Raw genomic sequence first — 14,724 nt, forward strand, 5'->3', positions numbered from 1 at the left:
GGATTTTTAATGCAGCTTTAACAATTTTTCAGTCATATCGCTACAATGTCTGCAGTGTGGCAGTTTACAGTGATGTCTAGCACTGGGGCATCATGCTGCAGACATGTAACATGATGTCCCACCCAGTCACATTATCCTGACACCAGGCCGACCAGTCCTAACACTAACCTCTTAATGCTGAGTGCCAAGCGAGGCAGCTGTTAGTACCATTTTTGTTAAGTCTTTGGTACGACTCTGCCAGGGATCGAACCCATGACCTCCCACATCTAAGGTGGACACTCTAACCACTAGGCACCGGAGCGGTCAGCAATGTCAAAGAAACTCTACTAAACATAAATGATATATAATTTCACTGCAACCTGAAAAGTCAACGTTACCAACTATCAGCTTGTTGATATGGTATGCATGTGTGATTAGGATTTTTAACGTAGCTTTAACAATTTTTCAGTCATATCGCTACAATGTCTGCAGTGTGGCAGTTTAAAGTGATGTCTAGCACTGGGGCATCATGCTGCAGACATGTGTCATGATGTACCACCCAGTCAAATTATCTTGACACTAGGCCAACCAGTCCTAACACTAACCTCTTAATGCTGAGCACCAAGTGAGGCTGCTGTTAGTACCATTTTTGCAAGTCTTTGGTATGACTCGACCAGGTATCGAACCCACGACCTCCCACTTCCAAATCAGACGCTCTAACCACTAGGCCACCTGAACGGTCAATATGGTATGCCTCAAAAATGTCTTCATTGATGAAACTTAATGACTACAAGCAAGTGTTGCAGAAAATGATATAAAGGCACAGAGGACCAATGAAGTCTTGTAAATTATTATCAGTGACCAGTTTTTCATATTGTACTTCTCTGAATGCATTGACACATAAAGTGTCATGATGGCACAAGCAATGATGCCCCAGAAACTGTACATAAAATATACACTTGACTAAATGAACATGAAAAAAGTGGAGGTAACACCTATGTTCTTTACACCAAGGGTATTGCATAAACCATCTTGCACTTTGGTGCAAGCACGTTAAAAAAAGATGCGTGTCAGCCTCTAATGATTAAATAAATAAAATTTCAACAGTGTATATTATTTATGGTTTAGACATATATATATATATATATATATATATATATATATATATATATATATATATATATATATATATATATATATATATATATATATATATATACATATATATATATATATATATATATATATATATATATATATATATATATATATATGTATGTATATATATATATATATATGTATATATATATATATATATATATATATATATATATATATATATATATATATATATATATATATATATATATATATATATATATATATATATATATATATATGAGAGAGAGAGATTTCATTTATATCTTAGAATCACTAGAGGGGATTTACAAAATAAGATATACAAATAAAAGTTGTGTAACATCAGAGTCTGTGAGTTATATGCTCATTATGGATGCAGTTACCTGATTCCATATTGTTAAAAAATTATAAGTTAAATGTCAGCTGTTATATAATATGCAAATCTGGGTTACTTAAAGGTAGGATTTGGATCACACATCTATTCTGAAATAATCAACTGGTCCTTTTTTTATATCAAATATGATCCAAATTTTCTTAAAAGTATTAGTCAATATTTTGTACACAAACTTGGCTTCTTGTTGTTGTTGTTATGGGGTTTTACGCCATATTTCAGCACATGATAGGCTATGCATGGCGGCCAGTATTAATGGTGGAAGAAGAACCCAGGAAAACCCTGGGAAGAACCACCGACCCACAAGAAGCTACTGGCGAGCTTTCTCACATACCCACGTTAGCCGAATCCTAGACTCAAACCAACGCAGACAGAGGTGAGATGGCAGTGATCTGTAACGGAGAGTGCTTTAGACTACTCGGGGCCCCCAAACTTGGCTTCATTTATAATAAACTTTCATCTCAATTTTCGAGAAAGCATCAATGTAATGAAATCTCTGCATAAGGACCATATAATATTCTCCTTTATGAAAAGGTTGCCAGGTAGAAAATGCAAATAAATATTATGCATTAACATATAATGAGCCTTATGGGCAGGTGTCCTTGATATGAAAGGTTTCACTGTCATATAAATACGAGATTGGTTCATTTCTACCCAGATGTCTTACCATGTCTGTTCTACTTCTCACTGAGCTTCTGTAGTTCCTCACATCCTCTAGGTCAAGAGTAGCACAGGAAACAATCTGAAACACATAACTGTTCAAATTGGATACAGTTTCTGAATGTTTTGGGAGAAGATTTTCAGAAATACTGTATTACATATATAAATTAATTCGATAAAAAGGGTTCAGATATTTTAGAATATACAAACACATAAATTAACATATTGGTAGTATGGCTAGAAGGTGGAAAATTAGAACATATTATTTTATAAAATTTACATGCAAATGAAGAATTGTAAAGATTCTATCATAAGCACCTAATACCGAATTTCATGTATTTTTTGTACCCTTTAACTTTTCATATATAATCCAGTTATCAAACTAATAATTATTTAAATGTATCATTTTGTATTTTGCAAAAAATCCTTTAAATTATTGGATATAATATTTCTACTAAGAAAAGATCGAAGATACCACATAGCCATTTTGTTTTTACAAAAATTAATAATGAAATGTTGCTGAAAAAATACAACGATTGATGCGTAAGCTCTCATACTGTCATTACAATATCTACAACTGGACAAAGACCTTCACAGAGCATAATCCTTAATTATCGTTAATTAGTTCTTCTTATTAACCCCATCACCATAACAAAACACCACATGAATTTTAAAATGAGTTCTGAAGCCTTTAGACCAACAAGTAGGTCTCCGCTTTTATTTTCCTGACAGCTGTCAGAAGAAAAGCACAAAAAAGCAGAGACCTACTTGTTGGTCTAGGAAGCCGTGTGATGTTTATCCAACCAAAACTATATCTGAGTACTAGCTAAAGTGAAGACCACAGACCAATGATGAACTAGTCTTATTGTTTTATTATAAACCTTGTCAAATTCTATCTTCAATTTGAAAGTCACAGACTCCATTAAATTGATTCATACATCTTTTAAATGCTTGTACCATTTTGACTTGTATATAATTAACATTTTTTTACGAATCTATTCTACTATATACCCCTCTATTGTTAACTTTATTGGTGAGTTCGAATAACATGTGTATGATGGCTGATCTTTACAATATCAGCTGTATGAGCAGATAGCCTTGATAGCTTATTGACAGATTTTCATATCCCTAAAGATAGCCTCATTTCTCTACTGGCAGTCTTGCTGATTTGACCTGAACATGTATGGGTATTTCAAATCTTGCCCTCTATCTGGTTTCAACTGGAATAACCAAAGCTCTAAGCATATTTAATTAGCGTGCAAATAACAATGCATAGCCATGTGGTTATTGTAACCACAGATGCTCGACGTATAACCTGAAGAAGAAAAAAATCACACCAAGTGACAAAATAACTCGCGTCGAGCACCTGTGATTGTAACAATGTATATTGTAATTAAAACAAGAATGAATTGTTCATTTGTTATTTGATAATGGAATATAGTGTCCTAATAAATAAGGATTATCACAATTGTCAGGTAACTGGAAATAGTCTTTTTTCTCTTTGCAAAAGCTACAATTAAAAATTGCCCTGAATAAATACGGTCTTGTACACTGAAAAATTTTCTCCCTCTCTCTCTCTCTCTCTCTCTCTCTCTCACACAAACATGCTTGCATGCATTAACTAAAACATTTTTTAAATTCTTTATATTTTTTATTGTAATTTGAAAATGAGGTTGTTGCTGTAAGAATACAAGTTGCACTTAGTTTCTTGACAACGTGGACTCAGATCATTGACTAGACCTACAAGTAGGTCTCTGCTTTTGTTTTTTCTGCAGCAGACAGAGAAAAAAAAGTGGAGACCTACTTGTTGGTCTAATCTATATGTACAATTTACCAATAAATACCCATACATGTTCAGGCCATCTTAATCATTTTGCCAACATTAAACAACATAATGGCTACAAAGAAGTATGCTCTAAAATGCAGACAAGTTTGCACACTGAGATATTATGCTCTCTCTCTCTCTCTAAAAAAAAAAATCTTTTGGAGTACTTTTATTTTTATTCTAACTGAATTCTTGAGTTGAGAGCAGAATGAGACAGATAATATATGGGTTTTTTTGTATGTTTGTACTGTTGGTTTGTTGAGTAGCATGTATTCCGTAGAACTTGTTCGGGTATGATTGATCAAGTATCTTCTTCAATGAAGTTGAAGACATGGGATAAAACTTTGGTGAACTAAGTCACATCAAAACTCAGAAGAGCTTCCATTTTGGAAATGAGGTAAACGAGTGGGGTCTGAATAGGTCAAAATTAGGTTAGTTAGATCATTGTTGTGACCAGTATCTTTTCTACAAAGATGTCTGAACATGGAACAATACTCTATGAGAGTGATAGGGGCTGACTTCTTCTCCTCAAATAAGAAATGAAAGAATTTAATCAGTTGAGGAATTGAAGCTAGGAGAGGGTGATGTTATTATCCATATAATGAAAGGCATAAGCTTACATCACCCCCTCTCTGCTGATCAACAGGGCATCAATGCCCCAGGAATCTTTGTCTGGGAGTAGAGAACCAAAGAAAATGGACAGTATGTGGTTCCACCTTGTCACAAAGAGGTATATCATCAGACAATCCCACAGAGATTAAACTCATTGAAAGACAGATGAATAGCGATACCACTCTATAAGCAGCTGCCTTCTCCTTAATAACAAATCATATAGGAAACTGAATCTGCTGGACTTTCGCTGAAATATGGTATTTAGCACACCAATAGAGGATCTTCCATACCAGAACACAAAGTTCCAGTGATTTCATGCTTGAGTTCAGGAGTTATATTACTACCACAGTTATTCAACATCTGAACCATCTTCCCATGAATCAGATCTCCCCAGTACCTTCCACTCCATTACCTTCTACTCCAGTACCATCCACTCACTACTGTCATGAAACAGGAAAATAATTTGGTCCCTCAACCTGATAAACAGGCATCTATGCAAACTGTAACTTCCAGTTGAAAAACTTTCTGGGGTATTCCTGCAACTAACCATTCCTTACCCTCCCTGTCATGCAAGAAGTAGATTTCAAATGAGATCATAATCTGTTATCTAAGATAGGGTGTCGTTGTTCCAGGGATTTAATCTGAAAGGGACACATGCAGAGGAAGCCAAGACACAGCAAGCTTCAAATGAGAAGATTGAGGAACTGAAGAAACTCCCTTGAAATATGAGTCTTGGCAGAGATCAACAATCTAATCAATGAATTGGATGGAAGTCGAAAATCAGTTTGAGTTAGGAAGTCCATACTGAGATTGAGAAAATGCTGAGAAGGAAGAATATATCACTTGTCCAGCTGTCCTTGCTCAAATGTGGAAGGTGAGAGATGGTTTGTGTCATAAAGCAGATGAAAGCATACAAATGTTTATGATGAATACTGTCCAGTTATGCTGCCACAATATGGAGGATGACCTCCTGAAATGGGAGAACATGCAATTCAAATATATTTATGGCCACATAGTAAGTGTTGAGTTGGGGTGGATTGTTGGACAGCCAGTACTGTATCTCCAGTCGGTACAGTGTAGATGGATAATCAGCAAGTCGCGTCATGTTTAGATGGTCAACTAGGTGGACACATAACAGACAAGGTAGTCAGAAAACTCTGTCACAGATGGAAATGTCAGCTGCACAACAGTTCAATATTACTGACCTCTGATCAATATATCCATGGCCACGTCACCCAGATGGCTGGGTAGGCTGTTTCCAGCTGGGATGGAAGAGGATGACTGGTATAGGTCTTGCAAATGGTAATGGTTGGCAAAGTCAGACTGTAACCCCTTGTGGCTGATCTTACAAGCACTAAGGCTATAAATGGGCATGCTGGGAGAACTTGTGCAACATGGGCTGACAAAAGGAATGGATGGAGAGGGATATTTTTCCCAGTATTCTCAAACACACCTGTAAATAGCGTGATGATAGTTTCTCAGCATACTCCCCAGAAACTAATATTTCACATGTAGCTTGCTGGATAAGGCAACACATTCACGATTCAAAATATCTGATGGGTGGGGGGTCTGCCGATGTGTCAGCAGAGGTGATGGTAGCCACTGGCACTGTAGAGGGGAATCTTCAACCGGGATGAAATTCATCTCTTGGCCTGGCCCTTGAATTCTTCACACAAACCATTGGACACACCCCCTGCACATAGTGTATGGATCTGAAGACAAACATTTAGAACATGCCAGGCATATATCAGGAGTGTCTTCACGGACCTTATACACTTACATTTCTTGAATTCTACAATAAATATCTGGACTTTTTAATATTAAAAAATCTCTTCCAGAACATTATTATTAAGAGGCTTTGAAAAACAGGAATGAAATTTTTTTTAAAAATTTAAATAACTTTAAATAGATTACAGTTTGTATTCTTTTTTTTCTCTCACTCCACCAATTTCCCTGTATTTTGTCCCTTATGAGAGAAAGAGAGAGATTACAAGGAAAGCGGATATGATTTGGATGAATATTTAATTCATTTAGAAATGGATCATTTTTTCTCTCAATATTTTCTTATCTTGCTAATGATTAATCAGTGAAAATTGATTACTGATTTAGATAGCCTACTGTTGACACAGAATCGTACTGTTGCAACAATATTTATATATGTGTATTACTCACCATGAACTGCTGACAATTTGATATACCAACAGTACTGGTATATGAAATTGCTTTATACCAACACTTGAGTAAGTAGGTAGGTAGGTAGGTAGGTAGGTAGGTAGGTAGGTGGGTGGGTGGGTGGGTGGGTGGGTAGGTGGGTAGGTAGGTAGGTAGGTAGGTAGGTAGGTAGGTAGGTAGATAGATAGAGAGACAGACAGACAGACAGACAGAGAGAGAGAGAGAGAGAGAGAGAGAGAGAGTGTGCGATTTGGATTTTTAACATAGCTTTAACAATGTTTCAGTCATATCGCTATGATGTCTGCAGTGTGACAATTTATAGTGATGTCTAGCACTGGGGCATCATGCTGCAGACATCCGAGGCGGTCGCTCCAACCACTAGGCCACATGAGCGGTCAAGAGAGAGAGAGAGAGACAGAGATATGTAAAGTCAAATTTTTCATCTTTAAGTGTAGCTCTACTAGGGAGGTTGCAGTCTTTAAAGTCAATGTGATCAGGTAATGTATTCAACAGAAATAGTTATGCAACCTGTGGGATAAGAATTCTGTTTCTCCAATCATGTTCACTTTCTTATAAGCAAACAGCATCACTCACCACTTCCTGCAGAGAAAACTGGGGAGCCTGCTTGACCAGTTGACCATTGACCGCTATCATTGATCCACCATCATAATAAACCCTCTCCCCATCACAGCCTATCAAGTTGGAAAACATGTAGATACCTCCACACTGCAAAACAAACATTGGATTAGCTCTAATATTTATCATGACGGTCAATGTTAAAGAAAATATTATGGAGCACATACTGTGTATACTTCTTTATATCTGACTGCAAACAACATAGAACTGAGCTACTGTTGCAAAATGCACTGATAAATCTGGGTCTACATAGTTTGATCATGGGATGTAAACAGCTGTTGTCCAAGGTCTGGGACCAGTTAATTTCTGATGTGGACCTAATGATTTTTCTAGCCCATAGTCCATAAAACCAGCCAACTGAATCATCAAATGTATCTATTATTCAAAATTGCTATGGTATAGATTTTAAGTCCTGATAAACTTATCACTGTTCAACAGCATGAATACACTATCATATGTTGAGCAAATGCATAGTATACCAGTTTACTAACAAGTACCTGAACAAGATTTACAGTACTGTAATATCTAAGCAACCAGTCTTCAGTAATTGTCCCAGGCCACCCGATATGCAGTGAGAGGTTACTGGAATTGGTAATAGTTGCCAGGTGAATAACTCATTAACAAACTTTGGTTTTTCCACATCTCAGCCATTGACACAGTCTCTCAGTGAATGTGGTCAATGTAATGATCTGCAGTAGGAATCACAAAATCAAAAACTGGTGTTTTTATTAATTTGTTTTATTTGCTATTCATATATTAGAACCAATATTATTTGAACAAATCACAATGTAAAATGATATGCAGGTATATTACACTTGATGCATGTGTCTGAAAATAAAGAACAGAAAATACATACATTCATGTGGCTTTGACTGTCACACTGATAAGTCATGCCAAAAACCAACTTGGGCCTCTTGTGATGTCACAAGCTCATGCATGCATATTAGGTTGTTTGCACAAAGTCACTGTATGCATGGAACTTGCATTTTAGTGGCAATTAAACAGTTATATCTCCTAATCTAGTGAATGAATGTGCATGTCTTCACTGTGTATAATAAATGATAAACAAATTAAGATTCTTAACTGTAGTACATGGCATTTAGGTCTACCGCTGAAAAACCAAACTTCCCTTGATTTGCTTTTAATGCAAATAATTAATATAATTGAAACTAGGTTTCAAAGGTAAATAAATTAGGACAGAAAATATCCCTTTCCTTCCCTCAGCTGATGATGGGGAGGAAAATGTTCATTTTACGCACTGGACTCTATCCAAGTTCATTGGTCGGTAGGACAGATTTTGAAGATACCAAGTCAAAGTTCTAATGGTTTACAGACACTGTCATTGGAATTCACAAAAAGTTAACCCATGCTTTCAGTCTGTAGTGATTCTGAAGGCATGACTTTGTAATCATTCCAGAGAGGTTTACTTACACCTATTTTGTATTATTATTAAAGCCAGTGCATCTCTTAATTACCATAAAAAAAATTATTTTTTAGAAATAAAAACCTGCTCTATTATATAATGGCCTGTCACAACAAGCTAAGCAATATATTAAGACACTGAACTAAGTAAATATCTGGTGAATACTGAGACAGTAACCAACTTTGTAAAGAAACTATTCAAGAGGCAAATCAATGCTGGCAGTCAAAGCCACATTTTCTACGGTAACTTGACTCATTCAGAAGAGGATTAGGTCAGTCGGAAGCTTATCGAATTAAACAGGTTGAAAATTATATTCAAAAGGCAAAGTTTTATCATTTAGACTTTTCTTATTAACTTAATAGATATATTTTTGGCCAAATATTGAATCTGGTTTATTTTTCATCTAATGCTAATGAAGAGAACCATGTTTGGCTATAAGAATTCAATCATGCAATTGATTTTTTATTCCAACTGCACATGAAACTTTCACTTCCAATACACAGTATTGTTAATATAGTTTTTGAGGAAACAATGCATTTATTATGAACGTATGTATACAGATTTATAAGTCTTCAGCAGTTGTGGACATTCTTAGCAAAAGAATTCTATGATTTGATGCAATGCATATTTATTTATTTACCATATAGCTGATAAGAAACTGCTACCTGATATTCTATTTTTGGTGATGTTAAGAAACTGAACACATGCTCCTACTGCTACATGCACCAATGACACCGCCTTCCCATGATGCAATCAGAAAACAATTGAAAAAATGTCACATTCAATAACAGTAGCACAAAGGTGACAATGTGAGTCATTCTTGTGACACCACATGGACTTGAGTCACATAAACTGCCTAAGTTGTACATGGCCTTGGGGGAATATTCTATGTACATTTAAAATGAAACATCTCAGTACATGTAACTGCTAACTGCACTGACATGAAATGTTGAGATATTGAATCAATCATCATACTGAATAATTCAGGTGAGTAACTGCAATAACAAACTTAAAGACCTAATAATGTTTCCTACCTTAAACAAAGTAACTCATATTTAGATATAACACATACCATATGTACTTGCTTATAAGCTGAGTCAAACTGTAAACAACAAATATCCTGATCTGCCATAGCAAAATGCATTTGTAGATCAGGGCCTATGTTGTCTGTTCTGATTACTCCTAACAACTGCAAAGACGCAGATCTCTCTGCTGGTACACTATGCTTCAGCAGATCTGGGTCTGTTCAGTTTCTTGCAGTTGGACTATTCTTATAAGCTAGCATATATGGTACAATAACATATACTAGTACAAAATATATGACTCCATTTTGTGATGCATTCTTTATTTTTGTCTTTTCAGGCTACATGAGGTAATTCTTTCTGGCAAATCCCACTGCTTTTGTTATCCTTCCTATCCAATCTCCCCACCTCAACCAGAATGTAAATCAGAGTTGCAGCACAAAATCCATGTACATATGTCCCTCCTCAATGAATGCATAAGTAAAACTTTGGTCCAAAAATATGTTTTCAAATGCCACTGTAATTGCACAGGGCAGTTGCCCCTAAATCATGCCTCTCTAGTAGATGGTCACCTTGTGGGCAGTATACTAAAGTTTGGTAAATCGCTGCCCAATGATAAAATATGTTTCTTTGATAAGACTCATTTACCTTAGGAGTACTACCACCACCTTCAAAATCCCTCCCTCCCTGCCCAATGTTTTAGCTGTGGCAGCTAAATGTTGCCTGACCACATATGTGGCAGCCAGACAGTTTGATCTCACCTAGACATAGAGATTGAGCAAACCACACTTACTACAGATGAAACACTATCCTAGAGGGATACTGCTGTGATGAGGCTGAGAGGGTTTTTGTGTATTATGATCAGGTAAATATTACTCAAGAAACATTTTACTAGAAAATTGGCTTTGTCTTCAAATATATTACATAATCAAAATACCCCAGAAGAATTGTTAACATAGAGAGGGAGTTACATCCCCTTACCCTGGAGGGACTATCCTTAAGTAAGTGAGGCAGACTGAAGCACAGACTCTGTATACTGATATACGGCTTTAAGGGAAGGTAAAATTGTCCCTCCTGTAAATCAAATAGAAGTCATGCCATATCCTGAGATGGTAACCTGTTGTGCTGTGGTGATTGGTATTGACAAATCTACTGACCCTTCTGGGATGAACGATTCCTGAGGTAAGATCTAGAGAAAGTTGCCTCCAACCTCAATCCCATAGCTTGCATAATGTCAACTAAGTAACACTTCTACTTGAATGCAATACTTGTTACGATTGCTCTAACTACAGCAATCAAAATGGGTAACAGTTTCATCTGATTTGGGGTTAAATCTCATGCAGAACAGATAACCCATCTTATCTAGTAAGATGGAGCCTTTTGATACTGTACTTTCCCTCTTTCAGTGGTAAGAATGGATGGGATCACCCTCTTCTCACCGACTCTCTTCTTTTCAGGTACTACTTGAAAGCTCTCACTGATTTCTGCAGATAACTTTGAGCTGAAGGGCCTAAGCTAAAAGAGGTTTTGCCACAAAAGACTAATTGCCCACTAGCGGGAGCCTATTCTTGGCAATGAAAGTAGGGGCCATCATGAGTGACACTGAATCATCCCAGGGAACTGTAAGTAGTTATTGTCAATCAACCAAGCATATATTTTGTTGATTCTGCCTGCTGCAGCTAATACGATTTGGAAGCTGGTCTTATACAAGAGGTGAAAAATTGAAGCTCTCAAGAGCAGTTCAAACTCTACATTATTCAGACAGGGCACACCCATGATAAATACCAATTTGGCCATAGAGTAACCACCTTAGAGTGGCATATGAATCAGTTGATTCTATATCATGTGAGTACTGGGGCACTAAACTGAGTGTCGTACAGTACTATAGTGGGTATGCTGTTCTTGTGTCAGGTAGGCATAGACAAACAAATTCCATCTTTTGACTTTATGGGCAAGGCCTTCTGTGGTGTTGACCTGTTGTGATCTGAAACATATGGCTTCATGAGCCCAATGAGTGGACATTACTTGACTACTACACTATATCATAAGTTACATGTGAGAAAGGGGCCATATGGCAGCCTTTACAGGTAATAAAAGATAAGCATTACTTGTAAGTTTCAATAACTATGAAGTGGATGCTATAATATAAAATATATAAACTTACCTGTAAGGAAGGCCTAAGAGACAGACTATACAGGTAAAGTTAATGCCGCATCACTTTTAATAACTATTGTATAAAGTGGACACTATGACTAAAAATTAGTTACAGAAAACCTACCTGTATGTATCCAAGAAGTGGAAATTATACAGTGATACGAGTCCAATGTCAATTTAAAATAACTGCTATTAATAATATGAATGACCTAAGCAGAGAGGCCACACTAGCGACACATGCAGATATGTACAGATGGGCGACAAAGTTGTACACAGAAAGACTCTGTATATGAAACAAACAAATGAAAGCAAATTTTTAAAGTAAATTATGTTTCTTCAAGAATACTTACCCAATCAGATTATGTTAGGAATATTAGCCTGCTACCTCTTGAATCCAGCTCTACTAAATGACGAAAAATATCTTGTCACTTTTTAGATAGACAAGGGGCAATAACTCATGCTCATTATCTCCCCTTGATACCACCAGGTGTCATCAATTATTAGCTGAGCGAGACATTAACGCAGATGCTACGTGGTTGGGTGGATGGGAGGGTTTTTAAACAATGTGATTGGGTAAATATTCTCGGAGAAATATTTACTTTAAAAATTTGCTTTCTCCTTCGAATATGTTGCCCTACCACATTTAGGTTAGAAGAATAAGTAATAGGAGGAGGGGATGCTGATGCTACGGCCTCTACCTCATGTATCCTTCTGGAGGTGAGTGGCTGGATTCCCCATATGAAAGAAAACCTGTTCTCTGAATGACCTAAGCAACACAGCCTGAGATCATTTGATCTAGGACTCGTGTGTGTGTGTATGTGCGTGTGAATGTATGTATAGTATGTACACTGTATCAATGATATATGAGATCTATAAATTTTTCTTTAAAAGGAAACAAGGCTTGCAGAGTTTCCTTTTAATAAAAAATTTATACAAGTGGTATATCATTGATGTAGTGTACATACTATACATATACTTTATTTATATCACATACAAAAACATATATTTGCCATTTGAATGGAGTTAGATTGATGAGATGCAACTATATATTGACTGGGTGAATGAACTCATCCCTGCCCTGCCGAGTGTGTCTGCTACAAAATGTAATTCTGTTTTTTTGTGCCTTTTCATAATCACCTTTTAATATAAGTTGATTTTTTCATCTTTGAGTTTCTATTTCTATTCACATTGATTAAATCAATACAAGTTACACTTGTGATTTATACGTGAAAGATTGTTTTAATGAAGAAAGTAGAGCACTAGGCCTACAGAGACATTGATTCTTGAATACTGAAAGCTCATCAATGCACTGACATACATGCGCAAGGAAATAAGTGTGAAATAGAATTTAAGTGAAATGATGAACCAACAAGAGGTAATTAAAATATTTTAATATATTTAAAGTTGATCTAAGTCATTATTCTGCTTTAATTAACATTGCTACCAACCATTAATTTGTCTCCATCTCTCTCTCTTCCTTTGGTCGGTTTGACTTAACATCTAAGATAATTTTTCACAGGTCCAGAGACATTGTGGTATTACATAAATGAAAATCCTCTATTCTTGTCTTTTCATGGATTTTTGCCCACCATCTTCATACAATGGTCAACACCGAGGGGGGGGACTTTGGATATTTTCATATTTAATTAATAATAATCGATTTTTAGAACCTTATAATAGGTTTAAGAAACAACAACATCAACAAAGTCTTAAATACATTATATATGTGTGCCCCATAACCAAGACATTTACCTTACTGTGTCGATCGGCAACTGCAACTTTCTGTGTCGATCGGCAACTGCAACTTTGTATCATTGATTATATAAACACTTTAGATAGGTCCCAAAGGAAGTGTAAACATATTGTTATGAAGAATGATATTGTAGGTTACCTGGTGCATTTTCAATTTCAAGGATTTTTATCAATCCCAATATCTTTTTCTCTCTCACTCCAGATTTCTGCATATTTTGTCCCTTGTGCATGAGGTGACGGGAAAACAGAAAAAGAAGGGATTGAGATTAACTTGCGTACCATACTAAAATTTATTTAGAAAACGGGGATTATTATTACTTTTTATTGTTATTTTCATACCTCACTAATGATTAATGAGTGGAAATTTGTCATTGATCTATAGGAAAAGACCCAACAGCACACAGTTCCAAGAATGTTTATGTATGCGTATTATCGTGCCATGAGCGGATAATAATTTGATATACCAATAATATTGGTATATCAAATTGCTTTATACCAACACTTAAGACATGTTATTTGTGTGTGAGTGTGTGTGTGTGTGATTTGGATTTTTAACGTAGCTTTAACAATTTTTCAGTCATATCGCTACAATTTCTGCAGTGTGACAGTTTATAGTGATATCTAGCACTGGGGTATCATGCCGCAGACATGCAGCATGATATCCCACCCAGTCACATTATCCTGACACCAGGCCAACCAGTCCTAACACTAACCTCTTAATGCTAAGCGCCAAGTGAGGCAGCTGTTAGTACCATTTTTGTAAGTCTTTGGTATGACTCAGCCGGGGATCGAACCCACGACCTCCCACATCTGAGGCAGACGCTCTAACTACTAGGCCACTGGAGCGCATGTTATTTGTAATGTATGTGGTAGAAATATACATATGTATATATGTGTGTGTGTGTCTGTTTGTGACTTAGCTTTAACAATTTTTCACTCATATCATGTGGCAGTTCAA

General features: G+C 36.2%; 1 protein-coding gene across 1 annotated transcript in view; it reads right to left on the reverse strand.

Moving 5' to 3' along the window:
• LOC149773031 (glutamine-dependent NAD(+) synthetase-like) overlaps positions 1-14,724 on the reverse strand; it is a 78,331-nt gene that overhangs the window by 34,186 nt on the left and 29,421 nt on the right. Inside the window, exons 8-9 of the mRNA XM_089946941.1 lie at positions 7,374-7,505; positions 2,178-2,252 (exon numbers count right to left, since the gene is read on the reverse strand). Coding sequence (XP_089803067.1) covers positions 2,178-2,252; positions 7,374-7,505 — 207 coding nt within the window. The remainder of the gene's footprint in view (positions 1-2,177; positions 2,253-7,373; positions 7,506-14,724) is intronic.

This window comes from Sinohyriopsis cumingii, unplaced genomic scaffold, assembly GCF_028554795.1.
Source record: "Sinohyriopsis cumingii isolate HCF-2022 unplaced genomic scaffold, ASM2855479v2 utg000913l, whole genome shotgun sequence".
Lineage (NCBI taxonomy): Eukaryota > Metazoa > Mollusca > Bivalvia > Unionida > Unionidae > Sinohyriopsis > Sinohyriopsis cumingii.